The sequence below is a fragment of the Rhinichthys klamathensis genome, unplaced genomic scaffold (assembly GCF_029890125.1).
Source record: "Rhinichthys klamathensis goyatoka isolate OS25496 unplaced genomic scaffold, OSU_Roscu_1.1 h1tg000103l_1, whole genome shotgun sequence".
NCBI classification, from domain to species: Eukaryota; Metazoa; Chordata; class Actinopteri; order Cypriniformes; family Leuciscidae; genus Rhinichthys; species Rhinichthys klamathensis.
In genome coordinates, this window is record NW_026606642.1 from 2739572 (window position 1) to 2754767 (window position 15196).

Genomic DNA, 15196 nt, shown 5'->3' on the forward strand with positions numbered 1-15196 from the left:
TTCGCCATCGCGTTCAGGGACCCCTTGCAGTTTGAGATTCCATCTACGCGAGTACCGCTGCATTTCATCCAGGTTTTCTTTTAAACATACGTTTTCAGCTCGCAGATCCTTATTCTCCTTTTCAAGTTGAAAAATTGAAAACTCATGCGGAAGTCCATAATACGTTGATGACGTGCATATGGCGTCACGCGAACATGTCGGACTCGGCACCCTGTGAGTTGTTTACAGTCAATACAAATATTCCTTTTAAAGCAAATAAAGTGGATCAAATGAGTTACAGTTACACTATTCGGTTGTTAAGTCTGACGTCACGCGTGACGTTTAGCCTCTTCCGGGTCCAAGTGCTCCGCTCGTCCAGATCTAATAACAATGGCGGAACCTGTTAATTTATTTACGATCACGCCCTACTTTAGTGATGCACCCTTGGCGGTCAAAAAGGGTTTAAACTCTTTTAACTCCAACAGAGTGGTTAGTGTAGCTCATCATTCAGGTGGCATAATTAAGGGTAGAGTCCTCCAGGCATCAATGAAAAAGTCAAGGTGTACGAGGTTGAGGTGAGTTAGCTGTAAGCTAGCTAGCTAGTTGACATAAGGTGATATTCCTTGTTCTGGATGAGGTATTTCAAAATATTTTTATTTATTTATTATAAAAACGAAGATTAAAAAGTAAAAATGTGACAGACAGGTTTTATATAGGGATGGCTGCCGCGAAACAGTCGTTCCGAAGCTTTGCGAGATCCCGAAGCGCAGATGTTTCGAAACACTACCCAGCAAACATTGGCCCGACGGCAACGTCGTGTCCCTGGCCAAAAATAGTTGCGGCCAGGACGTCATAAATCGGTAAAAAATTTAACACAGAACATTTCCTAAAAATGCATTCAGATACATTTGTACATGTCTACAGTTGCATGTATAATTGTTATTTTAACTTTTAGCTCGTGTAGTTATGTTTAGTGTATCGGGTGAGAGGACGTCACCTGGCGACGTCTTTTACACGTGCATTTATAGTCCATCATGACCCTCTATGAAATCCTTGTTAAATATGCAAAAGCTGCGCTTAATCCTCGCATGGTTAATACTGCAATAATTAATGTAGTTGCCCATGAAGTTTTTAAGAGGTTGTGAAGAAGACGTCCACTGGCGTCCTTTACACGTCTAGTCAGGCTGTGAATACTATACGTCCACTGACGTCTTTTGCACGTCTAGTCTAGCAAGACAGAAAAAAATTATCAGGATTTATAATTCTTTATAAAATACACGATTTATATACAAATGCATATATATTTACTTTATCTTGTTTTTATAAATTATAATCACAAAATGCACAGTATAGTCAAGTGATTGCAAAGCCACTGCCTTTTAATCATTATTTTAACCTGTTGTACCTGATGTATTCGTTGTTATTTTTTTATGGAATGTATATACATGTAAAACAGAAATATAACCGGTCACCATTTATGTCTGAGTTGGATGTAATTACCCAAACCCTCTGCCCAAACTGCCAAGATGTAGTAACAAAAGATCTCGCGATATTACAAAATCATGCGATGGGATTATCTCGCGAGATGTTAACGCGTTCTCCACATAGATTCTGGAACTTTGAACAAACACGAGGAGAGGAGGGAGTTGTGTCGATATTATTAAAAATCTACTGTTGGGTAAGTACATTTTGTATTAGATTAACGTGCTTGAGTTTTACTTGTGTGACATGAATGAACAGAAAGAAATGATGCCCACATTGTCAACTGAAATTTACTGAGTTTGGCTAAAATTAGCCAGTAGGCTAAAAGTAACTTTGAACGTATACAACAACGGTAACGTTATACCAAGTATATTGTTTAATGATACAGTCATTACTGTAACTTATTGATGTAGCCTTTTGAGAGTTTCTTTCAGAAAGTAAATTATCTGAAATTGAATGAAATGTTTAGCTGGATTTTAACATGTATGTTTTCAGTAACTGCTTTAAAAATAAAAGCAGAACATATTTTATACAATAAAATAAAATGTAATGCATGTTGATTACCTTTTTCTAATGTGTCATTCATGATTCATTCATCTTGTTCCATGTTTTTTTTTTAATTTAGCTGTAGACCATAAAAATATTTTGAAAATAAGTGCATATCATTTACCTCAAATTTTAATTTAATAATAATTTTATTTATTTAAATATATATATTTAAATATATATTCTCTTCCCTTAGATGCTGTGAAGAGGTGGAGCCCAAATGCTACAGACTCTGAAATTGATGCAGCAATGGCAGAACACCTGAAACACGCTCCAGGAAGAGCTGGTGGATACAAAAACTGAGCCAAAATGTGTTTAAACGGATAGTTTCCCCAAAAATGAAAATTGTCATCATTTACTCAACCTCATGTTTCAAACCTGTATACCTTTCTTCATTGAATTTTCATTTTTGGGTGAACTATCCCTTTATATAATAATTCAGTATTTTGTAATTGGTATTTTAGTTTGGTTAACAAATGTTACACATTGAAAAAATATTAAGATACATTTTGGCTGTTCAAGATCAATAAAATGTGCTAAATCAGAACATGATTCTTTTTTTCTTATGTCCACAAATAATGTGTTCTTGTTTGTGATGTACACGTGATTAAAACGTTTTATTGACGGTCAGGTCTGACTAGACCAATTTTGGACCTTTTTAGAACCTTTGTCAAGATGTGTAAACTTCAAGACTTGATTGCCTTTCACTATGTTACACAATATGTGTGTGATTATTTTAAATGCAGGCTTATATACACTTAAATTATGCAGCAACACATTTAAACACACAAATGACGACGCATTTGGACGTCCAGGGACGCGCTGAAGAGACGTGGAATTCACGGCCAGAAGAGACGTGGAATTCACGGCCAGATGACGTCAAAGACGTCGGTTCAACTTTCATTTTGGAACTATTTTTCAACCATGACGGGACGTGTCGGACGGACGTCTTTTCAACGGTCATTACACGTCCAAATGTTTGCTGGGTATATACCCTTACTATATATATATATATATATATATATATAAACACACATATTATGTTAAAACGCCGTATATGACGGCATTTGGCTGTAAATGCGATTCATTTATGGCGTAATTCTGAACCTCTTGGCTTGCCATACTAATCCTAACCAAACGTAATACACACGCACCCCACATCACTACTAAACCTACCAATGCGTTTCCTATGCATGTAAAAACTAATTTCCGCGTATAAATTGCACGATAAACACACTGCGTGCTATAGAGACGCATTTAGTCTGACCGGGTTGATATATCTATGGCAACCAAACTTCACTGGTGAGACAGAAACGTGCGATGAACGGACGGTCGGGATGTCGTTTTGGCAGGGGAAAACTGATCAGAAAATGTAACGAAAATGTAACCGAACGTTGTAGAAATGTAGTGGAGTAGAAAGTATAATAATTGCTGCAAAATGTAACGAAGTAAAAGTAAAAAGTATGCACTATTGATTCTACTTAAGTAAAGTACAGATACGTGAAAAATTTACTTAAGTAAAGTAACGAAGTATTTGTACTTCGTTACATTCCACCACTGGACGTATGCAATTCTTCTTCTTCTGTTTGTGTGTTCTACAGAGAGTTCACCGCCTCCTACAGGACTAGTGCAGTCAGCATGAAGTTTATCTCTTTTGTAAGGTCTTCACTTGGTGATTTCTCTTAAAAAATCAGAGGTGCCAGATTAAAATTGTATAGCCTATATTAATAAATATATAAATATTCTGTGTTTGAAAACATTTCCTGCCTCAGTGTTTGTCCTGTCAAGAATCCTACATATTCTACAGTGTGACACAGTCTCCAAAATGTGAATACAATTATATTTTGTTTCTTTTGTTTTTTATTATGATAAAGATAAATGACAAAACAGTGTGTTTTCAGATTAAACTGCCTGTGGATTTAAATTGTTAATCAATGAATGTGATGTTATGAGTAGTAGGATTCAAAGCAAAGAACATTTGAATGAATATTTACTGCAAAACACATATATTATAATATAGTAATTTACACAAGATGCACAGACCATACATGAGTGTGAAGACTCGAGCAGCTCATAGTAAACCTCTACTGACTTTTGTACAGAGATGCGGTTTGATGTGTTGATGAAAATAAACAGCTTCTGCATCCTCAGTGTATTCACACATGTGGTTTGTGTGTGTGTGTGTGTGTGATCGACTGATGGAAAACAAAGATAGTGTTAGTTAATAACCCTTAGTGACTAACCTAACACCATTCCACACTTTTAATAGCAAAATATTGATTATAGGCCTACAATAAAATATTTGAAATATTATGGCTGCTTGCAAAACAAACAAAAAACTTAAAAGATACTGTGTTCCAGTGTAATACTAATACAGAGGAATATGAATAACCAGTGCAAGAGTAGCAGTATGTGTGAAGAAGGAGGGTGTTGCTGAAATATTATTGGTGGAGGAATCAGACGCAGAAACACTCTCTCACAGTTTAACACTGTCCTGTTAGTTCACTATCTCTCTGTCTCTGAAGTGTTCACATATAGAGCTGTTATCTGAGAATGCTTCACATGTGTGTGTTGTTCTGTGTGTTTCGTCTGGCCGGTGAGTTTTTTCATATTCATTTTAACACTTCAGTTCTTGCTTTAGTTTAAATACATAGTATTTATAGAGATTTAATACAGAGCCATAACAATGTTTTTTTAATCAGCCAGAGGATTTCCCAGATTAAAGATGCTCAAACTAAATTATTATTGTGTTTTGTGAGATCTATTTTAAACCACAAGAGAAAAATATGACAGGTTCAAAAACAGCAGATCCTGTTTTATTTAAAAGAATTCATGCTTTGCCATAAGAAAACATTATGTGGATGTCGAAGATCTTAAAAATGAAGTGTAGCGCAGTGGCAAGGTACACAAAGTTCATCGGTGTCAGACTGAACCCAGAACATCTCAATCTCAAACCTTTTATCCTGTTACAGTTTACCACTCTTCATGTAAATGAAGTTGTTCTTGTTGTAACAGCTGTGTTCTGTATGTTAATGAAGTTTAGACACATCATTGTCTGAGAAGGTTCTCTGTCTCACACACATTCCCATTCTACAAGAATTGACTAGCATTTGTTCAGGATGTGATCAACCCATATGGTGAAGAAACATATAACTTCACTTCCTTCATCTCTATGATAATGAGGCCATTTTGGGGATGAGCTCATTCTAAAATATATTTTTTTAAATATACAGACTACAATTTCTTACACCACCCTAAACAATGACATGAGATGATTATTGATAATCTCGCTACTCTAACATTTATATAGCACATGTTTGTTGCATTTACTGGTTTCTTAATAAAAATACACTGGATACAAGAGAAAACTGTAAATGTTCACATAAGTACAAAGTAAATTCAAGGGCTTTAAGGACTGTTCATTTGGGTCTTTTAGTCCATAGTTTCTCTGTGAAACATTATTGGAGTGTTTTTAAACTGCTTTACCTGATTTGCACTATTTGGATTCATAACCCTTCATTCTCCAGAGCAGAGTCACTGAAGGAGCCAATCAGATTTAAAGGGATAGTTCACCCCAAAATGTAAATTCTGTCAGTAATTACTCACCCTCATGTTGTTCCAACCCCGTAAGACTTTCGTTCATCTTCGGAACACAAATTAAGATATTTTGATTAAATCTGAGAGCTGTCTCACTCCTCCATAGGCTTCTATGGGATTGAAACTTGCCAACCCCGAAAAGTTATTAAAGAATTGTTATTAAATCTTAAAAAAAAGTTATTAAATCGTTAAAATACTTCAAGTGACTACAGTGGCTCAATCTTAAGTTTATCAAGCGACGAGAATACTTTTTGAGCGCAAAAAAAACAAACAGGCCTTGAGATATTCACGTAGTTGCGTAATGCTTCTGGTTGAACGTCACACGCGTCACACACATGACCAGCGTCGGCCAATAGTGAGCCTACGTGCAGGGGCGCCGCTAAGGGGGGAAAAGTTAGGACGATTCTAAGGGCCCACACACTTTTAGGGGCCCCAGAAATCAATTTTATTAATTGAACGGGTGCAGCAGTACCTATTTTTTCATGGGGCCAAAAATCCCTGGCCGCACCCCTGCCTACGTGTGACGTACAACCATTACGCAATTACACTACGTGAATATCTCAAGGCCAACAGAGATGGAAATGAATACTTCAATAAAGTCGTTATTTTTGTTTGTTTTTTGCACTCAAAAAGTATTCTCGTCGCTTGATAAAATGAAGATTGAGCCACTGTAGTCACTCGGACTATTTTAACGATGTCTTTAATAACTTTTCGGGGCTGACAAGTTTCAAAAATCTGAAGAAGCCTATGGAGGAGTGATCCAGCTCTCAGATTTAATCAAAATATCTTAATTTGTGTTCCGAAGATGAACGAAAGTCTTACGGGGTTGAACAACATGAGGGTGAGTAATTACTGACAGAATTTACATTTTGGGGTGAACTTAAGGCCCGTTCACACCAAGCACGATAACGATAAAATTCTGAAAATCGTTCTCTATATTTAAGAATAACAGAGTTCACACCACAACTATAACGATAAAGATATGAGGAACGATATCGTTGGGATCACTTTCAGAACGATTTTTTTTCCAGCTGTCGAACGATAAAACACTGACAGCCAATCAGAATCGATTCTAATTTAAAGGTCTACTTTGAAACCACAGCGCGGGCGCGGGCGCGCGCGTGCCTAGAGTAAAAAGACCGTTATCAGTCGTTGGTGTGGACAGTGGACGCATATAGTTATCGTGCTTGGTGTGAACGGGCCTTAACCCTTTAAGATGAGACACAATCACCCCTGTGGCACCTCCCACAGATCACATTGTGATAATGTTAACTAAAATAACTAAAAATAACATCACAAAAATTATTAATGCTACTTCTGTGTCTGTGCTGTTCTTCATTACAGTTACAAATCTGATATATTTAAATTATTTCGGACACTTAATCTTTAATAATCTCTGTTCTTCAGGAGTGTTTGCTGGTCCAGATGCAGTGAAGTCAGTGTTGGTGATGGAGGGAGATTCAGTCTCTCTAAACTCTGATCTCACTGAAATGATGGATGAAGATCTGATTTACTGGAGGTTTGGAGATGAAAACACTTTAATAGTTGATATCAGTGTAATGGCCGGCAGAATCACTGTATATGATGATGTTCCTGATGGGAGATTCAGAGACAGACTGAAGCTGGATCATCAAACTGGATCTCTGACCATCACACACACCACAACTGAACACACTGGAGTTTATCAACTAGAGGTCAAAGATCGTGTGAGCAAGAGTTTCAGTCTCACTGTCTACGGTGAGTTACATTTTGTTTGTAATTAAAGCGGATACATATTAAATGAATGATTTTAAAAACTTGAAATTATAAACATCGAGATACACACATATTTTTGTCTTTCTTTTTCAACCAATAGAACACTTTCCTTTTGATGAATTATTATGAAGTGTTCATCTTTTTTAAATCACAGTAATCTACTGTTTGTGAATGACATCACACACTCAACACATTGAAATGGTCAAAACAGCTCTTATTTACTGATATGATCCTGATGTAAAGTTTCTAATATTTTTCAGCTCGTCTGCCTGTTCCTGTCATCAGTAGAGACTGTTCTTCATCATCATCATCATGTTCACTGGTGTGTTCATCAGTGTTGAATGTGAGTAATGTGACTCTCTCCTGGTACGCAGGAATGAGTGTATTGTCCAGCATCAGTGTGTGTGATCTCAGCATCAGTCTCTCTCTACCCCTGGAGGTGGAATATCAGGATAAAAACACCTACAGCTGTGTGCTGAACAATCCCATCAGCAACCAGACCACACATCTGGACATCAACACACTCTGTCACACATGTGCAGGTACAGCAGCACTGATCATATTTTAACAAGACTACTAACATAAGATGCCAGAAATGATGAATAAGCTTCTGTCATCATCATCATTACTTATATACTCATGTATTTTCTTGTGTGTAGCATAAAAAGGTGATATTTTTTAGTTCATGACAGATACTAGAGTCAGTTGCTATGATTACTATCGCTCATTAGTTTCTCCAGAAGGCCACGACCCCTGTTGTGATTCAGTTGAAGCTGTGCTGCGATTGGTCGTCACTGCGCTGATGGGCGTGGCTTCTGCGGCTGCTGTTGTTCTTCTGGTCAATGACGTCAGAGCTTCAAGAGGTAACAGGAGAACAGAACAGATATCATTGTCACATATTGCAGTTTTAATTCGTAACGATAAAAGATGAAAAAAATATGTGTGGTTTAATTGTTTAGTGATGGTGAAAAAAAGCTTTGTTTACCTATTCTCTCCTCTTAACTGTTGCGGAAAAGGTTGATTATACGAATTTGGTGTATTGGGGCCATCTGGTGGAAAAAACGATTATTTTTTTTTAATTATATTTCATTGTAATCTTTAAAGTCATCCACGTTACAATTCTTTGTTAATTACACTACTTTTCTTAATTTATTTTATGTTGCTATTTTTTTCTTTCATGTATGCAGCAAAACAAATGTAAAAATATTTCACCAATAAATTATTGTAGAATTTTACAAAAATAAATTAAAAATACCCAACTGGAATACATCTATGAATCATATATATATATACATATTAAAACTGAAGATGTGTCATAATAAGAATAAACTGAATTCCTGCAGATTGAATAACGGTTGAATAAAAACATATTTACAGCATTAAACAGTTTATTTAAAAAAAAAACATACAGTGTAAAGTTCATTATGAGGCATTATTACATGGCTTGGTTGAATTCTAATGTAGAATGCGGTCTGTTATGTAAGGTGTATAAAAGGCTCTCAGCGAGAGAAGACTTCTATTGTGGGACTTTTATTTTGATGGTTATTTTAGAGTGCGATACCCGTTGCTTCCAGTAGGAGGCATTATTGTTTTGTTTTTCTGCGTCAATATAGATAACGGAGAGAAAGGCAGTTGCTCACCTAGAAGTTTCTTACTGCCAGTGGCGGATTTAGCAAATTGGGGGCCCAAGGCGAAGGTAGTATGGGGCCCCCCATCCGATCTTTAAAAGAGAACGAAAATAGAAATAAATTTCATTTTTTGAAAAATAAACCATTACATGGCACTTTCTGGAGAGTTTTGTGCAAAGAAATATAGAAAAAAAGTAGGTCTAGCAAGTCTTATATTTCTGTAATTCACACAGATCAAACACAAATATGCTGACTGAATAGATTGCTAGTTGAGAAACACTGCTTTAATGTTTTTATGATGACTTTGTGAAAGGTTAACTAAACAGCATGAGCCTCTTCCAGCTGGCCAGTTATTTGGCAAATTTCATTCATACAGATCTGTATTATGCTATAGTTTTTGATAGTGTTATACATTTCTTACAGATAATCACGATGATCATTGCGTTTGTCTTACAGAATGTGGTAGCTTTATGCAATTACAGTTTGTCTAAGCTTTTTTTGTATTAATGCCGACAGTAAAATGTTGCCAGATATTGCTACGAAAAACAAGAAAAACAAAACACAATAATAATCCGAAATAAGTTCAAAGCTTGTGTTTTGGAAATAAGGTTAATATATCACTAACCCTAACATGCAACTTTCCACTTTAATAACTTCCTAAAGTGAGTCTTTCCCCAAAAAAATAAAAATAAAATTCTCACTGACCCCAAACTTTTGAACGGTAGTGTATATAATTTGCAAAAAGTAAAAAAACAACAAAAAAACTTAAGCATAATTTAATGGGGCATTTTGGGGGCCCCTAGGTAGCTCGGGATGGGCAATGGGCAGGTCTAATGGACCTGTACGGGAGAGTAAGACGACCCCGCCCTACCACAAGTCATAGGGGCTCACCTTAGGCAAGTAACAGTACCCCTTTTTGCCTCCCAACTATGGGTTAAACAGTAGATGTCAATTCGGCAGCAGGAGTTGGCAGCTGTTGTAGAGCATTGGAACGTTTTCCTGGTTGGTCTACCACAGCTTTCTCGGTGGGCGGATGATCCTTTGCGGGACAGCGGTCAGCGAGTATAAGGCCAAGTTAGCAGGCTACTGCGGGGCGATCCTGCGTTGCTCTTGACTGTCGTGCTTGCACTCCGTCAGATTCAGTGGCGTAGGACCCAGAGGGAGGCGTTTGTCCTCGGCAAACATCCGTCTTCTGTATTCTGTCCTGGCACTCGGTGCTATAGCATGCATGGAAGGTCATACACATATTCAGTGTTGGGCAAGTTACTTTTAAAAAGTAATTAGTTACAGTTACTAGTTACTACTTCCAAAAAGTAACTAAATTAGTAACTCAGTTACAAATTTTAAAAGTAACTATTGCGTTACTTTCAAGTAAAATTAAAATATAAATGCTCAAATGTGACCCCACCTCTACCCCTCTTTAACGGAACTTACAATACATGTGCATGTTCAATTATTTATGATAAATCTGAATATTATAATGAAATGGACACTTAATACAATACATTATTAACAGAAACATGAAACATTGTACACACATCTAAAAAAAAAAATGTTGCTGTGGGACAAAGTGAGACTAGCCTCCAATCAAATGCCATGTAGATATTATGTTTATATAGTGGATCAATGCAAATAACACAATACATGTTTTGGAACTTTTGATATTTATTGCCCCTCAACAGGCCACAACTGGGCAAAATTAAATTAAAGGAGAACTCCGGCGCAAAATGAACCTTTGGTCTAATTACACATTGTTACCTAGTCAACCGTTATCTGAGATTTGTTTTCATGATTATCGAATGTAAATAGTTTTATCTCTAAAAACAGTTTAGCCTATGTAACCCTAGTAATGATACCCACTATATTACAGCTAGGGTCTGGGTAAGTATTCGTTTCACTCTTATGATTACCTATAATAATCACATGTATTCCATTCCCTTCAGCAGCAATAAATACTATTGAATCAAAACTTGTCTTTCGAGTCTTTTTTATGTTTTTGAATGTGAAATGTAATAAAGTAAAATATGAAAATTCAAAACATTCTTTTTAAATAAAATGAAATGTTAAATTAAATAAGTTTAAAGGATTTACAATTTCAGAAAATAAACTAAACACTTATCTCCTAAGTGTTAAACACTCTCAAAAGTATTTTGTTTAACTCAATCACACAGTATTCAAATAGGTATACTCAATGAATTATTCAGTAATATAATTCAAAACTCACTTAAATGGGACCACATTCATGCTCTCATTCACACACACACTCTACGTTGCAGGCCTGATGTTTTCCCGAACACGATGTGTCCTGCGATATGACGATGTCGATGACAGCGCGCGTGAGCGGCTGTCACACTCTCCCGCGGTGCAACCCTATGGATGCAACAGAGGAACTCCGGGCTTTTCCGGTCACCCGGAGCGCTATCTGTTGTGACGGCCTATCCCTCGTTGCCAGAGGAACTCCGGGCTTTTCCGGTCACCCGGAGCGCTATCTGGTTCGCCTCCCGAATGTGATCGGCTCGGTGCTCGCGCGAATCACCTCACGAGCGCATGGAGTGAAATCCAGGACGAGTATCACAAATATTTGCTAAATAAAGTTCTTATTAGCAAAGCAACAAAACTAATGACTGATTAAGTCTGTATTTACGGGACTATCGTGTGAAAATACCAATACCTAGCCCTCACAACTCCCTTCTCCTCGTCCAACTCGTCTCCCTTCTCCTCGTCTTCTCCTCCTTCCCCCCTCCTCCAGCCACGCCCTTCCTCTCGTCAATAGCGTCATACGTGAGTACGTAAACAAGATATTAAACATTAAATAATATTATATATAATTATATAACTATATACATACAAATGAAAACACTGTAAAGGCACAGAATAAATAAAATATACAGATACAATGTAAATAAACATATTAATTAATTTAGTGTCTTTAGACTCACCGGACTACACCTATAAAGCTAGTATAACGGTAGTATATTGGGCATAGTGTAATGACAAATAAAAATCGCTTGTTAATACCACTAACAAGGCTGAAAATAGACCCACACTAACACGGTAGCATAATGAGGGTCCCTACCTTCAAACCGAAGCATTGAGAACTTTGTAAGTGTACAGACAGTTTAATAAGAAGATATTTTAAACATACAGTCAACTTCGCGTATACAGGCAGGAGCCATCTTTGAAATACAACCTTTACCAGTCGATCTACGAACGCCGATCCAAGTGCGCTGGTGAGAATGGCCCTGTCCCAATATCCGCACTTGCGCCCTTGTGCCCCTCAAATGCGCGTTCTCGCTAAGGGGTGCAAGGCCGTAGGGTGTCCCGATCCTCTAATGTGTTCTCCAGCGGTGATCGTAAGGGCACTTAATGCACCCTTTTCGCAAGTGTGCATCAGACCTCACTTTGCTGTGGGCTATTACCCAGAATCCTTGTAGTGTTGTGACGTTTCGAACAGCTAACCAATGGGGGAGAACGGTTGCTATGGTGCTGTTCGGGAGCGGAAACTCCGAAGATAAAGGAAGCCGGTATGGTGAAGTGTTTTTCAAGGCCGCGAAATTTAAAAATATTAGTGTTATCGTGTCACGAAATGTAGTTTTAAGAGTTTTTCAGTCGAGAATATAGTTGTTTAAAGCTCAAATCTGTGGTTTGTTTATAAAGATAGCGCCTATTTAAAATTTTGATCGGACTTTTTCGGAGTTCCAGGGATCAGCGGGCGCACAGCGCTCATATAACGTTACCCCGCCTGGAACAGCCTTACCTCGGCTAGTCATTCTGACGTTTCCCGCGGGCTCTGTGTCTAGTGGTTAAACATGAGCTATAAATCGGCTTGTGTATATCTAACGGGCGATCTTTGGTCTCAGTAATCTATGATTTGTTCCCTGGCAAATCGTTTTGGCTGAGGGCAAAGTGAAGTTTCATAACTTTATATATTTATGCTATTTAACTGTAATGTTGTAACGTTAGCCTGTTGACTTATGTTTGACTGAATCTTTTAACTTGCTTTATTTCTTGACTTATATAGCTTCTTATACTTTTTAGGCTACTTATAATTTAATAATGGCTATTATTGATCAATAAAACTGAAATTTAACAAAAAGAGACAGGGTTGTGTCATTTTATTTCATATAGCCTATGTAAGACTTTTAATATAGCCTTAGCCTATATATAATATTTCACCAACACGTCATGTATTTTTTCATGTATGGGATGGGAAGAATTTCATATATCAATTTCCATAATAACATAATTAAAATTGCATTTCGAATCGCTGTGAATACGGTAAGGCAGTATAAGCTCAGGTAAACCCCAATCACAATTTATCTTAGCCAAAAACTGTTTTAATATTAATAACATTAACAGAAAGGTTGGTAGCTAAGAGTAAAAAAAGATTATTTTTTTCATTCAAAGGATTGTGTCATGTTACAGCTATTATAAGCAGCACACACATTAGCCAAATGAATGGTGTTTGCTCTCCTGATCACAACAGAAGTGACGTGTGAAAAACTGTCCCAATTCTGCTCTTCACAGCTTTGGGCCCTTGCGCACTTACTCCGCTAAGTGCACTTTCAACAAGTGTCCACTTCCAGGAAGGCCTTAGGGCTCAAGTGAGAATTGGGACTGGGCCAATGATAAGGTGAGCGCGAACAGCAGGCTTGGATCGGCGTTCGTAGATCGACTGGTAAAGGCTGTAAAGATGGATTCTGCCTGTATACGCGAAGTTGACTGTATGTTTAAAATATCTTCTTATTAAACTGTCTGTACACTTACAAAGTTCTCAATGCTTCGGTTTGAAGGTAGGGACCCTCATTATGCTACCGTGTTAGTGTGGGTCTATTTTCAGCCTTGTTAGTGGTATTAACAAGCGATTTTTATTTGTCATTACACTATGCCCAATATACTAACTTACCGTTATACTAGCTTTATAGGCTAAACTGTTTTTAGAGATAAAACTATTTACATTCGATAATCATGAAAACAAATCTCAGATAACGGTTGACTAGGTAACAATGTGTAATTAGACCAAAGGTTCATTTTGCGCCGGAGTTCTCCTTTAAGCTTGTTAAGCTCGTCGCCATACCTGTCTCTCGTTGACTGACTGGCTTGCTTGTGTTGTTCATTGTGTGTCCTGTCCTGTCCGACTATGCGTTATGATGGGTCGTTCGCAATTCATGAGCGTTAGCCGTTAGTGATGATGGATCGACTCGTTCGCGAATGAGCTTTTGATGGGTCGTTCGCGATTCGCGAATGAGGCGACTCTAAGAGCCGGCTCTTTTAGGTGAACGTCGGGAGCTGGCTCGCATATCTGAAGAGCCGACTCTATTTTTACAAATTTAGCCTATAGAAATTAAATAATTATGTAATAAAAATTTAAATATTATAGTCAAAGTCATTTAAAGAGCCGTTTGTGAGCCAAAAGAGCCGGCTCTTTTCAGTGAGCTGAGTCAAAAGTGCCGAATGCCTACTACTATGCGTGCTTTCGAACACCCGCCCAACTCTACCTCTGATTGGCTTACAATGACATTTTACTCTACCTCAGCCAATCGTCAGCATTTATGCGCTTCTCTCGTGCTCTGCCCACTAACCAAGGAAGAACAGTAAAAAAAGTATTTGCCTCTCGCTCAGAGATCTAGTTGGTCTGATGAAAAAAAAAAACCCCAGCTTCATCAGTTATAGTAACGGGCCGCATTTTTTGGCAGTAACGGGAACGGCGTTATTAAGATGAGAAGAGTAATCAATTAGATTACTCGTTACTGGAAAAAGTAATGCCGTTAGTAACGGCGTCATTTATAACGCCGTTATTCCCATCACTGCACATATTCAACGACTTTTGACAGCAAACAACACCCTTGATGCTGAACTGAATACCAGGATCGGTCGTGCCTCAATAACCTTTGGGCGGCTTCAGTCTCGCGTCTCTGGAACAACAGTGCACCTTTCTCTCAAAACAAAGGTGCGCGTATATGAGTCCTGTGTGCTCTCCGTTCTGCTATATGGAAGCGAAACGTGGCCTACATACCAGCGGCAGGAGCACAAGCTTAATGCTTTTCACTTCCGTTGCCTACGACAGATCCTTGGCCTGTCATGGCAGGATCGGGTCCCAAACACCACCGTGCTGAAGCTCTCTAACAGCAGTGACATGTACACCATGTTCCGGAGGAGGCGACTCAGATGGATCGGCCATGTACGTCGTATGCCAGATGAACGTCTCC

The 15196-nt window shown here is 37.9% G+C and overlaps 2 protein-coding genes across 2 annotated transcripts in view; one reads left to right on the forward strand and one right to left on the reverse strand.

Annotated features, from left to right (window-relative positions):
* The window catches only part of LOC130086998 (SLAM family member 5-like), a 290538-nt gene extending 281831 nt beyond the window's left edge, over window positions 1-8707 (forward strand). The window contains exons 2-5 of the mRNA XM_056253201.1: window positions 7012-7341; window positions 7620-7901; window positions 8127-8222; window positions 8703-8707. Coding sequence (XP_056109176.1) covers window positions 7012-7341; window positions 7620-7901; window positions 8127-8222; window positions 8703-8707 — 713 coding nt within the window. The remainder of the gene's footprint in view (window positions 1-7011; window positions 7342-7619; window positions 7902-8126; window positions 8223-8702) is intronic.
* Window positions 1-15196, reverse strand: part of LOC130086914 (uncharacterized) — a 308209-nt gene that overhangs the window by 117377 nt on the left and 175636 nt on the right. The window lies entirely within an intron of this gene.